The sequence below is a fragment of the Xenopus laevis genome, chromosome 4S (assembly GCF_017654675.1).
Source record: "Xenopus laevis strain J_2021 chromosome 4S, Xenopus_laevis_v10.1, whole genome shotgun sequence".
NCBI classification, from domain to species: Eukaryota; Metazoa; Chordata; class Amphibia; order Anura; family Pipidae; genus Xenopus; species Xenopus laevis.
The window spans coordinates 68,868,579-68,885,745 of NC_054378.1; the positions used below are offsets into that span (position 1 = coordinate 68,868,579).

Below are 17,167 nucleotides of genomic sequence, written 5' to 3' on the forward strand. Positions count from 1 at the left end.
GTGATCCTATTTTCGGGCGCCATCTAGGCGCCTCAGACGTCCTTTTAAAGGGGATTTTTGGTGCCCTTGCACCGCCGTCATCACGTCCACGACCGTCGCGCTACATCTGCGTCCGTCGCGCTGTGTTGGCGTCTTTGCGCCTGCGCCCAGGCGTCTTTGTGCCGGCGCCGCTACCCACGTGGTGGCCATGGCCGCCGCCATTTCCCAAATCCCAAATTTTGCCCCCAAATATGTACCTGTGCCCTCAGCAGCCAAGAGGGAGGTGGGGGGTGCTTAGGCCTGCAGTACGAATCACGGGGAAGAGGGGGTTGAAAAGGAGGTTTATGAAATTGAAAAACTATAAAAGGCCAAGTAAACCAAGGATTAAAAAAAAAATCCCCTTAAAAGAGCGCCCCCCCCCATGATTGCGCCCTAGGCGGCCGCTTACTCTGCCTACCCCTAGTTCCGGCCCTGATCAGAGGTGTCTAAACTTTTTGCAACGAGGGCCAGATTTGATATTGTGGAAATGTGTGGGGGTCAACCATTTAGCCCGGCATTCTTTGAACCATTTACATCATTTAACTTGTTTAATTAAGAAATAGCATAGCCGAAATAATTGGGCACATTAGTGAAATGATGTGCCACTTGGATCTATACTGCTACCTGTGTGCTGAAGGTGTTAGCAATAGACACGTACTGGCATGGAGTGACGCACTGATCTTGCATACTTCTTTAGCACTGAAGGTGTCAATAGAAGTACAGAAATGCCAGTACAGTAAAGTAAAGAAGTGTGCTAGAGCAGTGCATCTCTACGTTCCAGTAGGTGACTATTGCTAACACCTTCAGCACACAGGCAGCAGTATAGACCCTGCTACCTCTACGTGATTCCTGATTGAACTGTACTGGGGGGGCCACATTATTCTTAATTCCATGATGGAGGCTGAGGGCCAGAGTAAATTTGATAAAGGGGAAAAATTGGCCCCTGGGCTGCACTTTGGACATGCCTGCTTTACATCTTAAAGTACAAATTAGTGTAGATTTGGCAATCCATCAATGTTGGACATACAGGAGCAACAGCACAGTCGGGTAAAGCCAGAACAGTAATGTTGCAAATTTGGATAAATTATAGTTCCGTCTGCCATGCTCATACTATGCCTTTCATCAGGGGAGTCACAAACAATAATTAGTAAGTACATAGATGGTACTTTAAAGTGGGGCAGAAGCCCCTTATCTTTCTTTAGTCAGATGTAACATTTTATGGACAGAGCCTTTTCACAGACATATATTATGTCTCCATGATTCCACAGGGCAAAATTGGTAAATGGCAACGTGGGTAACACTAGTGAAAATTCCCAAGTGTGTATTTAGTAATAGTTGCTGGCGTAAATCTGTAGCAAAGTAGGCACTACCCAATGCCAGCCATAACTGGACTAATAATGTTATCTTTTGCAATACCTGTTGTACCAGACTTTAGTTTGCTAGCTCAGATCTGCAGAAGTGCAATACAGTTGATAGGAGTTTGAAAAATTGAAAGTGAAAATAAGAGTTAGTGAAAATAAAGTTGGACATTTTTGTACGTCCCAAAAAAGCGTGCATGTTTTAAATTTTCATGGGTGATATGTTAAAATGATAAAAAATATTCTCTAGGGTACCCTCATTCCCCATAAAATTTATAACATAAACAATACTATAAAGTTGGTACTTGTGTACGGCAATATAAGACCTCTATTTTATTTAATTAACTTTCCCTGGCTTTGTGTAGTGTAATGTAATTGCTGCAGCATATATTTCCTTTGTAGTTTTGACTGTACAACGTATATTAATTCAACATTGCTGGCTTAACGTTGGACTGCTTATCGTAAAATCATTAGTGCAACTTCACAAGCATTTAGTAACCTGTGCGCAGGAATCTTCAGAAATTTATGTTGTCGCAGCGAATATAAGTATGGCAAAGTGTTACGGATGTGAGCGAGTCCAGCACAGGCGGATCGTCAGAGGTAATTAAATTAGCCTCCATGTTCCTAAGTGCTTATTGTTACATGCAGCATTTGGTTTATATCATATATTATAAATAGAGTATACAGTGAGTGTGTTCACATAAACCAAATGTAAAAAAAATATACTTACATGGCTAATGTAAAAGTTACATTTTTAATGTCAATTTAACTATATATATTTACAATTGAAGACCATGTAATTAACATAAAAGAATATAAAAAATATACCACCATGCTCAATAAGTTAAATATCATTTTAATATGCATTACTATTTACTCCAATTTCAATGTGAAAAATAACAGTGGTATGTCTTTTAATTTCAATACAAATCTGAATAGTGGGATGTTTTATAAACAAAGAATTTTAGTGACACAATATTCTGTTGCATGAAATTAAAACAAATGTGTAAATCTGGTTGTGCAAACATTTGTGGAAAATTAAATTTTTTGCAAATGTCCATCACGCTACCCCACCTGAATATCGTAATAAATCTTAGAAATGATTTGAAGGAGGCTGTACACGGCTCGCCAGCCGACAAAATTTTACTGAACAGAAGAGATTTTGTATGGACAAATGAATAAAGAATACCGCCATACAGGCTATATGAGGTGTGTATAGGCTGTTACATTTCAAACAGGAGCTCAACTATTTCAGTTCTATTCAGCGCTTCTTCAATTTGCATCTGAACCAATCTGCAAACTAGGGCCAACATTTGTCTAGCAATCATGCATTGATTTGAATAAGAAACTGGAATCTAAACAGGAGAGGCCTGAATAGCAACATTCACAAAACAAAGAAGCATTAACAATAAATTTGTAGCTTTACAGAGCATTTGTTTTTTAGAAGGGGGACAGTGACGCCCATTGGAATGCTGTCAAAAGAAGAGTTAGAAGAAAATGGCATATAAATGACATATAACTCTAAATTAAATTAAATAATGAAAAACAATTGAAAAGTTCCTTTCAATTAGCCTTTCTATAACATAAGTAAATTTACTGTAAAGGAGAACCACCCTTTTAAGATTGTTTTGTAAGCTTTTCATATGAATACATTTAACAAGATATCAACAATAAGAATATAAACAAGTTTTACAAAAAAAAATGTAACCTCCCAAAGTCAAGTGAATCAATCAAAAAAATCGTTGAATCAAATCGTTCCTTGTGATAATTGCTTCATTCTGGTCAACATGCATTTGAAGGTCAGTGTTTTCTTCACATGCTGGTTGGATTTCACATACATCATTTTGGACCCTTTGTATAATGATATTATGTAAAACAACACACGCTACAACAATGTAGCACACCTTTTCAGGCGAGTACAGTAGTGACCCCCCAGTGATGTCCAAACAACGGAATTTGCTCTTTAAGATTCCAAATGCTCTTTCAATTATACATCTTGTTGTAGCATGGACTCGGTTGTAGTTTTTTTCTTTTGCATTCTTAGGCCGCCACACTGGCGTCATCAGCCAAGTTTTTAACGGATATCCACAATCTCCTGTAAAGAACACAAACAAAATAATCAAATTCAAGTAGCTACTGCATAAAAAATAGTAAGGTAAATGAAGAAATAAATTACATATTGCAAGGCTATCAAATGAGCCACAGTACAAAGCAGCTAAGCTTAAGGCTCATCACTAATTATTCACCAGAAAATGAGGTTGGTCTATAATATAAGCTAATGCTACAGGGCACTTTGTTAAAAAATTATACTAGTTACACTTGTTTCTGTGCTGCCCTGTAGTAATTATGTGTATTAATTACTAATCAGCCTTATATTTTGACATTTCTATTTATGTGTATTGTATATTTTGAGTGGGTCCCGAAGCTCAGTAAGTGACAGCAGCACAGAGCATGTGCAGTGAATCAGCTGAAAAGAAGATGGGGAGCTACTGAGGCATCTTTGGAGACACAGATCTTCACTGCTAAAGGGCTGTGGTTGTGTACAGTGTTGGTACCTACTTCTTTAGTTTGGCTTTATCTGTTAAATTTATTTTAAATTATTATATTTACATATATAAAGCATACAGTTACAGAGAAAACCTGTGAAACAGAATGCTACAATTAAAATTTCAATGACACACGTTAAGTAATAGTTTACATATATGTTTTTGAAGACAATGCTAATACTGATATTTTAAACATTTTAACCATAAATGAAATTTTTCACAAATGTTTAAACAGTGATCAGTTTCATGTGTTAAAGAAATTAAATTTTTTTTACCTAATAGCCACGAATCTTTGAATTCGCCCTGTTGAAAACGTTCAGACAAAGATGAATTTGACAAGATATACGAATCGTGAGAAGAGCCTGGGAATTTAGCAACTATATCCACAAATTTTAGATTAAAGGAACACACAAGCTGGACATTAATGCTGTGGGAGCTCTTCCGATTTCTGTAAATGTGCTCCAGGTCAGCAGGTGGGCATAGTGTAATGTGTGTACAATCTATAATTCCCACAATGTTAGGAAATCCGCCAATCTCATAAAATTTTCCTTTAACTGTATTCAAATAACTGCTGTCAGAAGGAAAGTAGACATACGATTTATAAACTAACATAATTGCTTTCAAAACTTCATCCAATGAGCGGCTGCAAGAGCTTTGAGACACACCGCCAATCACTGCTATGCAACTTTGAAAGTCACCTTTTGCAAAAAAATTTAATGCCAACAGCAAACGTACAAGGCCAGGGATGGCGTGAGATCTTTTAGTTGGCTTGCACAAATTCACTTTCAGCACATCATACAGCGATAGAATCTCCACAGTGTTTAGCCTGTATCGATCCTTAATCTCAGTGTCCGTTAGGTCCACCAGCGTCACTCGGTCACGAAACATTTTTATCTTCTGGCATTTGCGCCTTTTAACTTGCTTTCCATTATTAAAAGGCTTATCGACTTTTTCCATTCTTTTCTTTCTTAAATGGAAGAAAAACAGTGAGGGAAATATAATTTCCATAATCTAAAAAGAAAAGAAAAACTTTTATTACAACAATGAAACATTCAAAACAGTGGTAGGCCAGGCCACCTAGACACCCTAGCCAACCCATCCATCCTTAACACATTCATTACTGCACATACATACATGGTAGTGAATTACATGTGCAATAATAGCATTCACATGAAAGCCTAGTGCAATGTCCAGTCTAGGGGTTGGCATAACAGGTTCCTCCTCAGCACCATCCTATATCTGTGTCCTAGGCAGCTAAATATCTGCAGCTATATATCTGCCATAATTCAAAGTGCATATAAATGCATACAAAACATATTTAGTTTGGTAATTTTGCCATGGGATCTAACTGTTACTTTTGTTATAAACAGGGCATTCCTACATCAGTGGCCAACTTCAAATTCCCATGCTCAGCCTCCTGTGTAGCTGTCTCTCATCTTTGACCTCAGTGTCAGATCATGCTCTAATTACCCCCACCAGTAGCAATCACAATACAAATTAAGAGTTAAGTGACCTGTATAATAGCACTTGGCCCACTGGCTTGTGATTTTATATGTATTTGAAAAACAGGGTATGAAGCACAACATCCATTGGCATTGCCTTAAAACATTTCATTCAGCAGAAAATTATTACACAAGCTTTCAGGGGAACAACCCCTTCCTCAGGTCAAAACACGGTTTCTTCCACACACCACTTACCATCGGTGTGCTTCATACCCTGCTTTTCAAAGACTGAACAATTTGGCTGACTTGAGGGCAGCTGAGGATTGGATGCACCCAGAGCGAAGTAAGTCAAGTGTGGAAGAAACCGTGTTTTGTGATTTTATATGGTCACATAACTCCTAAGTGAATAAATGTAAAGAACAGACAGAGAACTAAAGCAATCAGATGGGAGACTTTATATTGAGGAACTTAGGGTAAACCTGTAAATAACAGAACCCTGTCTTAAAGTGAGAATGAAGTAATGCCATATTTAATGAAAACAACACAACAGGTGCTTCTAGAAAATATAAATATACTAGCCTGTGATGAAAAGAATCTGCAGGCAAAAACAGAGTCCAGTAAACAGGCCAAAGGTCGGGTCAGGCAGCAGGCAACAGTGTCCAGAAACAAGCCAAGGTCAAAACCAGGAAATCTAAATAGAAAATCTAGAATAGACAGGAGCACAAAGAAACAGTGAATACATACATAGGAATGTAAGTCAATTGCAAGCATTCTACAGTGGCTAAACTGGAGAGTGCACAATTTTAGAAATGCACACCAAAGCATTCTAATCCCACATGATCCTGACAGTATAACAACATTTTTATAGCCCCCCTAGGCCCCCAACTCATATTGGCTCCATTCCCTAATCCAGTGATCCCCCTTGGATGTTGCTCCCAGTGGCCTCAAAGCAGGGGATTATTTTTGAATTCCAGGCTTGGTGGCAAGTTTTGGTTGTTTAAAAACCATGTGTCCTGCCAAACAGAGTCTCAATGTAGGTTGACAATCCACATAGGGCCTTCCAAATGGCCAATCACAGCCCTTATTTGGCACCCTGAGAACATGTTTAATGCTGATTTTAATGATTTTTGATTTTGATTTTAATTTTTACTTCTGAATGTTGCTCTCAGCTTCAAAAGGTTGGGGATCCCTGGGCCTAACCACTAAAGCCCCACCCAAGATCTGGCCCTGTTCATTGATGGTTATGGCACCCATAAGTAAAATAAAATGTTTATTTCACAAACTCCCATAAAAATTGATTTGTGAAAAAAAAATGTGCCAGACATTCCCTCTTACAAGTTAAAAGGATATTGGCCAGAGAATTATTTAAAAAAATACATTAGTGACAAGAGGTTTAATAAATTAAAAAAATACACTGATTGATGTACAGTAGAACTAAACTTAAATTCAGAAGTTGGGGACTATAGTAGATATGGCACGGCTTTGGTGTTCTCATTGGCGGACCAGCTATTTTGACAAGTACAGATCAGCTAAGCCTCTCCCTGTGCCCTCTCTGATAGTGAGATTTCTGAAAAATTATATCTTTATAAATGTAAGTATTGTTTAAATGATGCTCTATGCATATTAAAGAAGCTAGTATTTCCAACATAAATACATTTTTAACACAAGGATAAAAACTGGACTTGGAACTAGTAATTACTGTATATAACAGTGTAACAAAATGTAAACTACATCTTTAATAGCCTCAAATTATGTCTGTATATTATCATACAATTTAAACTGTAAGCTCTATGGGGTAATGTCCTCAAGCATTTTGTCTGATTGACACTGAGCACTTAATCTATATTGTAATTATATATTATATTTATCTCACTTGTTTTTCTAAAGTGCACTTATTGTTACTTATGAATGATACTTTTTTAGTTACTTATTAGTTACTTACTATTGTTGCTTTTTATATATATATATATATTTATATATATATATATATATCAGTGTAACTATTTACTTTTTAATGTTACTTATTACAGTGTCCTTTTCTTTATTACTTATAAATGTATTGGTTTGCTGTACTGAGCTTTTTACTGAAGGAGTGCAATACAATTAGAAATATACATATAAATAAAACAAAAGAAGAAAGATTTAGAAATATATATATATGTATTTAAAAAAGAAATGTAATAGAAAACAAATGATAAAACTTACTTTAAATATATATAGAATAACCTCAGGAACAATATCTTCGGAAAAACGAAATCTCCTCAGGATTAAGCAGCTTCCTCTGAGTGACAGAACTCATCTACAACGTGACGTGAAGCTATTCTGCAGTTGTCGCGCTAGGAAATGTTCTTTCGGGTACACGACATATTTATTCGTTCTAACGACATTATTTTAATCAGTTGTACAGTGATTGCGCCTTTTTTCTTGAATTTGACGTAACTACGACAATTTAACTAAACCGTCGTTCCACCGACAAAATATATACGACATTTTATAAAAATGCCGGACTTACGAGAGATTCAAAGACAGTGACATCTCCCTTTGTGAATTTGACGTACATACGACATTTTACAAATTTGTCGACCGCCACTTCTGGGTTACTTTTTTTACCGACACTTTTGTGAATTCCCCCCTTAAGAGTTTGGTTTTATTTTTATATGTACTGTACTATATCCAGAAATTATTACTAGTGCACCAAAGACAAGCTGAACTGCCTTAATACCAGCACAGATTGACATCAGCTGCAAGCATACTATCTGAATATAGTGCTGGGGTCTCTACAAAAACCATGTCAGACAGATCTGCTTCTGTGATAAAGACTTGGGGGAAAAAAATCGATAACAAGCACAGCATTTGGATCTAGTTCTAGCCAAAAGGTTTCAAGAAAGGGAATCATAGCTCCATCTGTAACAAGCACTATATTTGGATTTGGTGCTATTCTAACTACCAACAATAGGTCTACATCTACTTCTGTAACTTCAAGGACTTCTTCTGAGTTCAGATCTATGACCACTGGAATTATAACTATGACGCAGCCTATGTATACTGCAACCACTTCATCTATATACAAGATTCTAACCACTGAAGCTAGCCCTTTCTTGAAACCAAGCAATACATCTCAGTATATCTCTAGTCACATTGGAGCAGGAGCACTATATCTGGTTCCAGCATGTCAGCTATGAGCAATACATCTGAGCCCATTGCTCATATTGGAATTACTCGTTTAAACTCTATATTATTTACAAAAACAAGGAAAGATGCTCTCTCTTCTGTCCCAACCATCAGCAAATCAAACTTAAACTCAACTTTCACTATAGGTAATGCATCTGTAGTTGACTTTAAACCCTTAATTGTACTATGCTAAGGTCCAAGTTTAGGACCACTGCTAGCAGCACATCTGGTCATGTGACTACTCCAAGCAGTATAGTTAGTTTTGTGATTATCAATATGTTTTATTACAAATACTGCATATAAATCCAAATCATTAACAGCTTAAAGCTCTATATCTATATATGTATACAGCTAGAACACTAAAATGAAACACGATGCCACTTATCATTCAGTACTATATATCTGAACTTAGTCCTAATTTCTGTACAAGCAATCCATCTACCAATCATTCCCATCTCTCTAAAGATATGGTAGAATCCAGTTATGTGACTATTATAAACACTGCTTTAGGGTCAGCTTTACTTTTACTACAATCTTTGGTTCTGAGCTCAGTGCTCTCCACCTAATCCAATCTATGCCCATTGCAAGCTCTACATTTTCTTAAATTGCTAGCATTAAATCTGAGTTCAGCAACAGCTGTATTTAATACTTGGAAATCAAAGTAGGAAAATCAGTCAAGCAGAATCAAGTAGAATGCAATGTAATATGTTATATATGTATATATATCCACACTTATAAAGTAAATAATCACTTTTCTCATTGAGAAGAAAAGTTCTATAACTATACGTGGTTTGCAGGTTACACATGAACTGAATTTAAAATCAATTAAAAACAATTAAACCAGGGAACAAGAGAAGCATATACTGTATACTGTATACTATATATATGTATATATATATATATATATAAACAAAAATGAGCTGTTCGCACACCAATGGATAGCAATATACCAGGTGCTGCCACGGTGTCGAATATTTAACAGTCCATGGATAGTTAGCAGCGCACACTGGAATTTTAAAAAATTTAATTTATTTATTTAAATTTTAAAAAAAAAAAGAGCATAATACATGCATCGACGTTTCGGTCCTGGTCTTGGACCGTTATCAAGATACAACATGTGATTAAAACAAAAACTTTATACTCTTCTATGAGCCTGAACAGGAAATGAGGTCAATTAAAAACTCACTTACACATAGAACCGACCGGTTGTCACAGTATCAATAATCCTTTAAATGTGACAACTCTCAAACATATTTCCTGAATCAGATACATGGTTATGATTCAGGATACACTGTAACAATTCAAAGCATTATGTAACAACCTCGGCACTTAGCAATATACTGAAACAGGTATGGCACATTTAATTAAACTTTTATATCTGTTCCAAAAAGCACGACAAGGAGAACTGCTCATTGAGACCGTGGGGTGCCAATGTGTTAAGTTTCTTAATCCAAAAACATTCCCTCTGAAGGAGCATTTTAGACCTATCACCCCCTCTCCTAATTGGAGGAATATGGTCTATGCCAATATATTTAAACGTTGGAAGGTGATGACCTTTCTCCAGGAAATGTTTGGCAACGGGCTTCGAAGTGAAGTTGTCCCTAAATGCTGTACTTATGGCCGAACGGTGGGCATCCATCCTAAGGCGTAATGTAAGATCAGTCTTACCAACATAGGAAAGACCGCATGGGCAAGTTATTAAATAAATCACATGTGTAGTGGTGCATGTGATGTGTGATCGAATAGCAAATCTTTTGCCATTGTGGGGATGATTAAAACTCTGGCTCGGGCTCATATATCTGCATGAAGTGCAGGAGGGACATCTAAAACATCCCATTTTTCGATTAGCAAGCCAACCGGTCTGTGGTTTTTGATAACATTCTACCGGATCTGTCTTAACCAAAAGATTCCGGAGGCTGACTCCCCTCTTATAGGCTATAATAGGTGGATTGGGCAATACTGTTTTCAAATTACTATCAGCTTTTAGAATGTTCCAATTCTTGCGAATAACTTTTTTGATTTGTCCTGAAATTCCTCCAAATTGTGTAGCAAACACTAAATTATTTGGTGCACGTTCTATCCTGTCACCCCCTAGTACCCTATTTTTAGCAACGTACAAAGCACGTGTTAGTACCCTTTTCGGATACCCCCTTGCCAAGAATCTGTCCTCCGTCTCCTTGAGCTGTATAGCCCTAATATTCTCTGAGGAGTTATTTCGCAACACTCGACAGAACTGAGAAATGGGGAGAGAAGACTTCATAGACTCTGAACGCTGACTCTTAAATTGCAACAATGTGTTGCGGTCAGTGGTTTTTCGGTATAATGAATAATCGAATCTGGTGCCGTTACGAACAATTTCAACATCAAGAAATTGCACACTTTTGCTGCTCACTGTGGCAGTGAACTTCACTGGACCTTTAAGGCTATTAAGGTGGGATACCATAGCCAAAAAGGACTCCTCACTACCCCTCCAGATAATTAGTATGTCGTCTATAAAGCGTTTAAAAAATAATAGACTCATTCCAAACTGTGGCATAATGTTGTTAAGTTCGAATTGATGCATGAATAGATTTGCATATGCAGGTGCAATGGCCGCTCCCATTGCCGTGCCAGACACCTGCATATAATAATCTTGCTCAAATCTAAAGTAATTCATAGTCAAACACATATACAATAACTCCAACACAAACTCGACATTTGGACCAGAATATCCATCAGTTTGCAGCATCGAACACCGTACAGCCTCCACCCCTAGATCATGGGGAATGCAGGTGTATAAATTCACTACATCCATACTAGCCAGTGTGATTACCTCATCAGCCCCCACTGTAAAATCCTTAATTAAACTGAGAAGATGTGGCGTATCTCTCAAGTAACTTGGGGTAGCTTGCACAATAGGCTGTAGAATTGTATCGATGAAAAGACCAATTGGATGGAAAAGGCTTTCTCTACTAGACACTATGGGTCGTCCAGGTGGTGTTATAGGGTTCTTATGCACCTTCGGTAGGGAATAGGGATGTAGCGAACGTCGGAAAAAAAGTTCGCGAACATATTCGCGAACTTGCGCAAAAACGCGAGCGGTTCGCGAACGGTTCGCGAACCCCATAGACTTCAATGGGAAGGCGAACTTTAACATCTAGAAAAGACATTTCTGGCCAGAAAAATGATTTTAAAGTTGTTTAAAGGGTGCAACGACCTGGACAGTGGCATGCCAGAGGGGGATCAAGGGCAAAAATGTATCTGAAAAATCTGCCTGTGTGTGCTTGGAAGAGATAGTGTAGGGGGAGAGCTGTTAGTGATTTCAGGGACAGATGATAGTAAGTTTGCTGGCTAGTAATCTGCTTGATACTGCTCTGTATTGGAGGGACAGAAGTCTGCAGGGATTTGAGGGACATTTTAGCTTAGGTAGCTTTGCTGGCTAGTAATCTACTGTTCTCTTTAAACAACTGCCATACGTTGACCTTGTAGGCATTGTTTGCCCAGTTTTTTTGGACGCAGCCACTGAAGCACAGTTGCCAGAAAAAATATGCCATATAAATGCTGAAAATAGTCATTTTTCGCCATACGTTGACCTTGTAGACATTGTTTGCCCAGTTTTTTTGGACGCAGCCACTGAAGCACAGTTGCCAGAAAAATTATGCCATATAAATGCTGAAAATATAAATTTTTTTGGTTGCAGCCACTGAAGCACAGAGGCCAGAAAAATTATGCCATATAAATGCAGAAAATATGCATTTTTTTGGTCGCAGCCACTGAAGCACAGTTGACAGAAAAATTATGCCATATAAATGCTGAAAATATAAACTTTTTTGGTTGCAGCCACTGAAGCACAGAGGCCAGAAAAATTATGCCATATAAATGCAGAAAACATGCATTTTTTTGGTCGCAGCCACTGAAGCACAGTTGACAGAAAAATTATGCCATATAAATGCTGAAAATATAAATTTTTTTGGTTGCAGCCACTGAAGCACAGAGGCCAGAAAAATTATGCCATATAAATGCAGAAAATATGCATTTTTTTGGTCGCAGCCACTGAAGCACAGTTGCCAGAAAAAATATGCCATATAAATGCTGAAAATAGTCATTTTTTGCCATATACGTTGAGTCAACGTATGGCAAAAAATGACTATTTTCAGCATTTATATGGCATATTTTTTCTGGCCTCTGTGCTTCAGTGGCTGCGGCCAAAAAAACTGGGCAAACAATGCCTACAAGGTCAACGTCGTTGACCTTGTAGGCATTGTTTGCCCAGTTTTTTTGGCCGCAGCCACTGAAGCACAGAGGCCAGAAAAAATATGCCATATAAATGCTGAAAATAGTCATTTTTTTGGTCGCAGCCACTGAAGCACAGTTGCCAGAAAAATTATGCCATATAAATGCTGAAAATATAAATTTTTTTGGTTGCAGCCACTGAAGCACAGAGGCCAGAAAAATTATGCCATATAAATGCAGAAAATATGCATTTTTTTGGTTGCAGCCACTGAAGCACAGAGGCCAGAAAAATTATGCCATATAAATGCAGAAAATATGCATTTTTTTGGATGCAGCCACTGAAGCACAGTTGCCAGAAAAAATATGCCATATAAATGCTGAAAATAGTCATTTTTTGCCATACGTTGACCTTGTAGACATTGTTTGCCCAGTTTTTTTGGTTGCAGCCACTGAAGCACAGAGGCCAGAAAAAATTAAACCAGTAGGGTTTGCACCCTAGTTTGTAACGGTGGCGGAGGGAGGAGGAGGACGCTAAAGGACAGCTGTGTGTGGAGTCATGAGGCTTGAAGAGAAGGACAGCTGCATAGAAGTCAGAACAAGTCTTCCGGCGTGCAGTAACCCTCCGAGATCCACCCCTCATTCATTTTAATAAAGGTCAGGTAATCGACACTTTTGTGACCTAGGCGAGTTCTCTTCTCAGTTACAATCCCTCCTGCTGCACTGAAGGTCCTTTCTGAGAGCACACTTGAGGCTGGGCAAGACAAGAGGTTCATGGCAAATTGTGACAGCTCTGGCCACAGATCAAGCCTGCGCACCCAGTAGTCCAGGGGTTCATCGCTCCTCAGAGTGTCGATATCTGCAGTTAATGCCAGGTAGTCCGCTACCTGCCGGTCGAGGCGTTCTTTGAGGGTGGATCCAGAAGGGTTGTGGCGCTGCCTTGGACAGAAAAACATTTGCATGTCTGACGTTACAGACTGGCCAAAGGGCTTTGTCCTTGCAGGTGTGCTCGTGGCAGGATTACTGGCACCTCTGCCCCTGGAATGTTGATGAGTTCCTGAAGTGACATCACCCTTAAAAGCATTGTACAACATGTTTTGCAGGCTGGTTTGTAAATGCCGCATCTTTTCGGACTTGTGGTATGTTGGTAACATTTCTGACACTTTATGCTTGTACCGAGGGTCTAGTAGCGTTGCGACCCAGTACAGGTCCTTCTCCTTAAGCCTCTTGATACGGGGGTCCTTCAACAGGCATGACAGCATGAAAGACCCCATTCTCACAAGGTTGGATGCAGAGCTATCCATCTCCGCTTCCTCATTATCAAGGACTGCATCATCCACGGTCTCCTCCCCCCAGCCACGTACAAGACCAGGGGTCCCCAAAAGGTCACCACTAGCCCCCTGGGAAGCCTGCTCCTGTTGGTCCTCCTCCTCCTCCTCCACAAAGCCACCTTCCTCCTCTGACTCCACTTCTGGCACCTCTCCCTGCGTTGCAGCAGGTGCCTGGGTTCGTTCTGGTGATTCCGACCAGAAATCGTGCGCTTCCAGCTCCTCGTCACGCTGGTCTACAGCCTCATCTGTCACTCGTCGCACGGCACGCTCCAGGAAGAAAGCGAAGGGTATTAGGTCGCTGATGGTGCCTTCGGTGCGACTGACCATATTTGTCACCTCTTCAAAAGGTCGCATGAGCCTGCAGGCATCGCGCATAAGCACCCAGTAACGGGGGAAAAAAATCCCCAGCTGTGCAGATCCAGTCCTACCACCCAGTTCAAAAAGGTACTCGTTGACGGCCCTTTGTTGTTGCAGCAGACGTTCCAACATAAGGAGCGTTGAATTCCAGCGAGTCTGGCTGTCAGAAATCAAACGCCTGACTGGCATGTTGTAGCGCTGCTGAATGTCAGCAAGGCGTGCCATGGCTGTGTAGGAACGTCTGAAATGGGCCGACACCTTTCTGGACTGGGTGAGAACGTCCTGGAATCCTGGGTACTTGGAGACAAAACGTTGGACTATTAAATTTAACACATGTGCCATGCAGGGCACATGTGTTAAATTGCCTAGTCTCAACGCTGCCAACAGATTGCTTCCATTGTCACACACCACTTTTCCGATCTGCAGTTGGTGTGGGGTCAGCCACCGATCGGCCTGTGACTGCAGAGATGACAGGAGTACAGATCCGGTATGGTTTTTGCTTTCCAGGCACGTCATCCCCAAGACAGCGTGACAACGGCGTACCTGGCACGTCGAATAGCCTAGGGGGAGCTGGGGGTGCACAGGTGTGGAGGAGGAGAAGGAGGACCCAGCAGCAGAGTAAGAAGAAGAAGAAGACGAGGTAGAGAGCGATGGAGGAGTAGAGGTGGTGGCAGAACCGCGTGCAATCCGTGGCGGTGACACCAACTCCACTGTTGTTGTTGAGCTACCCATTCCCTGCTTCCCAGCCATTACCAAGTTCACCCAGTGGGCAGTGTAGGTGACATACCTGCCCTGACCATGCTTGGAGGACCATGCGTCAGTAGTCATATGGACCTTTGGCCCAACACTAAGTGACAGAGATGCGGTAACTTGGCTCTGCACATGTTGGTACAGGTGTGGTATTCCCTTTTTAGAAAAAAAATTGCGGCTGGGTACCTTCCACTGCGGTGTCCCAATTGCTACAAATTTGCGGAAGGCCTCAGAGTCCACCAGCTGGTATGGTAAAAGCTGGCGGGCTAAGAGTGCAGACAAGCCAGCTGTCAGACGCCGGGCAAGGGGGTGACAGTCAGACATTGGCTTCTTACGCTCAAACATGGCCTTCACAGAAACTTGGCTGGTGGCAGATGACTGGGAATGGGAACAGGTGGTCAAGGTGGAAGGCGGAGTGGAGGGTGGTTCAGACGGGTCAAGGAGAGCAGAGGTAGAGCAGTAAGATGCTGGACCAGAAGGAGTGTGGCTTTTAGTTTGCCTGTTGCCTTTGAGGTGTTGCTCCCAAAGTGCTTTGTGCTTGCCGCTCATGTGCCTTCGCATAGAAGTTGTACCTATGTGGCTGTTGGGCTTACCAAGGCTCAGTTTCTGACTGCACTCATTGCAAATTACAATGCTTTTGTCAGAGGCACACACATTAAAAAAATCCCACACTGCTGACTTTTTGGAAGTGTGCGATCTGGCGGTAACAGTAGAAGTTGGCGGAGTTGGCGGTATTGGCGGCAATGGCGGGTGCGTTGGCCGGCTGAACACAGGTGCCGATACATGTTGTTGCCCTGCTGATCCCTGCGGGCTGTCCTCCCTGCTTCTTCTAAGTCTTATTCTCCTACTGCCTCTCTGACTCTCCGTCTCTCCATCTGAACTACCCTCCTCTTGCTCTCTTCTACTAGGCACCCACAAAACATCAATCTCCTCATCATCATTCTCCTCAGATGCATCAATTTCTTCTGACACATCACAGAAGGAAGCAGCAGCGGGGACCTCCTCCTCATCACTCATTATGTCCATCTCTATCGTGTTCTCTGCCAGAATTAAATCTGGTGTAAGGTCCTCATCTCCTTCATCTTCTTCTGGCAATAATGGTTGCGCATTACTCAGTTCAAGAAACTCATTGGAAAATAACTCCTCTGACCCCAGTGAAGAAGGGGCACCGGTGGTGGAGGAAGTGTTACGTGGGGTGGCCATAGCAGTGGAGGATGAGGAGGATGTTGTGGTAAAGTTAGAAACGGTAGAGGATGGGGTGTGCTGTGTAAGCCAGTCAACTACCTCTTCAGCATTTTGGGAGTTCAGGGTCATTGGCTTTTTAAAACTGGGCAATTTGCTAGGGCCACAGGATTGCATAGCAGCACGGCCCCTAGCACGGCCTCTGCGTGGCGGCCTGCCTTTGCCTGGCATTATTTTTAAAAAACAACAACAACAACAAAAACTCAGTTGGTTTTTCTGGAAACGATAATACACACAGCTAGATGGCGGGTTGAAGAAAACACTGTGCAAATAATGCCTACAAGGCCAACGTATACACTACTACAGCGGTGGATACGGATTACGTAAAATATATGAATGCTGCTTGAAAAAAGTGACTCCGGTGTTTTTTCTGGAGACGGTAATATTATGGATATTTAGACAGAATGGGAACAAGGTCACACAGCTCGATGGCGGGTTGAAGAAAACAGTGTGCAAATAATGCCTACAAGGCCAACGTATACACTACTACAGCGGTGGATACGGATTACGTAAAATATATGAATGCTGCTTGAAAAAAGTGACTCCGGTGTTTTTTCTGGAGACGGTAATATTATGGATATTTAGACAGAATGGGAACAAGGTCACACAGCTCGATGGCGGGTTGAAGAAAACAGTGTGCAAATAATGCCTACAAGGTCAACGTATACACTACTACAGCGGTGGATACGGATTACGTAAAATATATGAATGCTGCTTGAAAAAAAGTAACTCAAGTGGTTTTT

General features: G+C 40.5%; 1 protein-coding gene across 2 annotated transcripts; it reads right to left on the minus strand.

Moving 5' to 3' along the window:
* Nucleotides 1-2,183: 2,183 nt before the first annotated feature.
* Nucleotides 2,184-5,401, minus strand: LOC121393302 (putative nuclease HARBI1). Of its 2 annotated transcripts, none has more exons than XM_041561416.1 (2): nucleotides 4,198-5,401; nucleotides 2,184-3,471 (listed from the first exon to the last, which is right to left on the minus strand). In XM_041561416.1, exons 1-2 carry the CDS (start codon nucleotides 4,928-4,930, stop codon nucleotides 3,107-3,109), a joined length of 1,098 nt encoding a protein of 365 aa, XP_041417350.1. In that variant the 5' UTR covers nucleotides 4,931-5,401; the 3' UTR covers nucleotides 2,184-3,106. The 2 variants fall into 2 exon arrangements, with proteins under 2 accessions (XP_041417350.1, XP_041417351.1); XM_041561417.1 differs by having other exon boundaries at nucleotides 3,407-3,471; nucleotides 4,658-5,401.
* Between the last annotated feature and the right edge of the window lie 11,766 nt (nucleotides 5,402-17,167).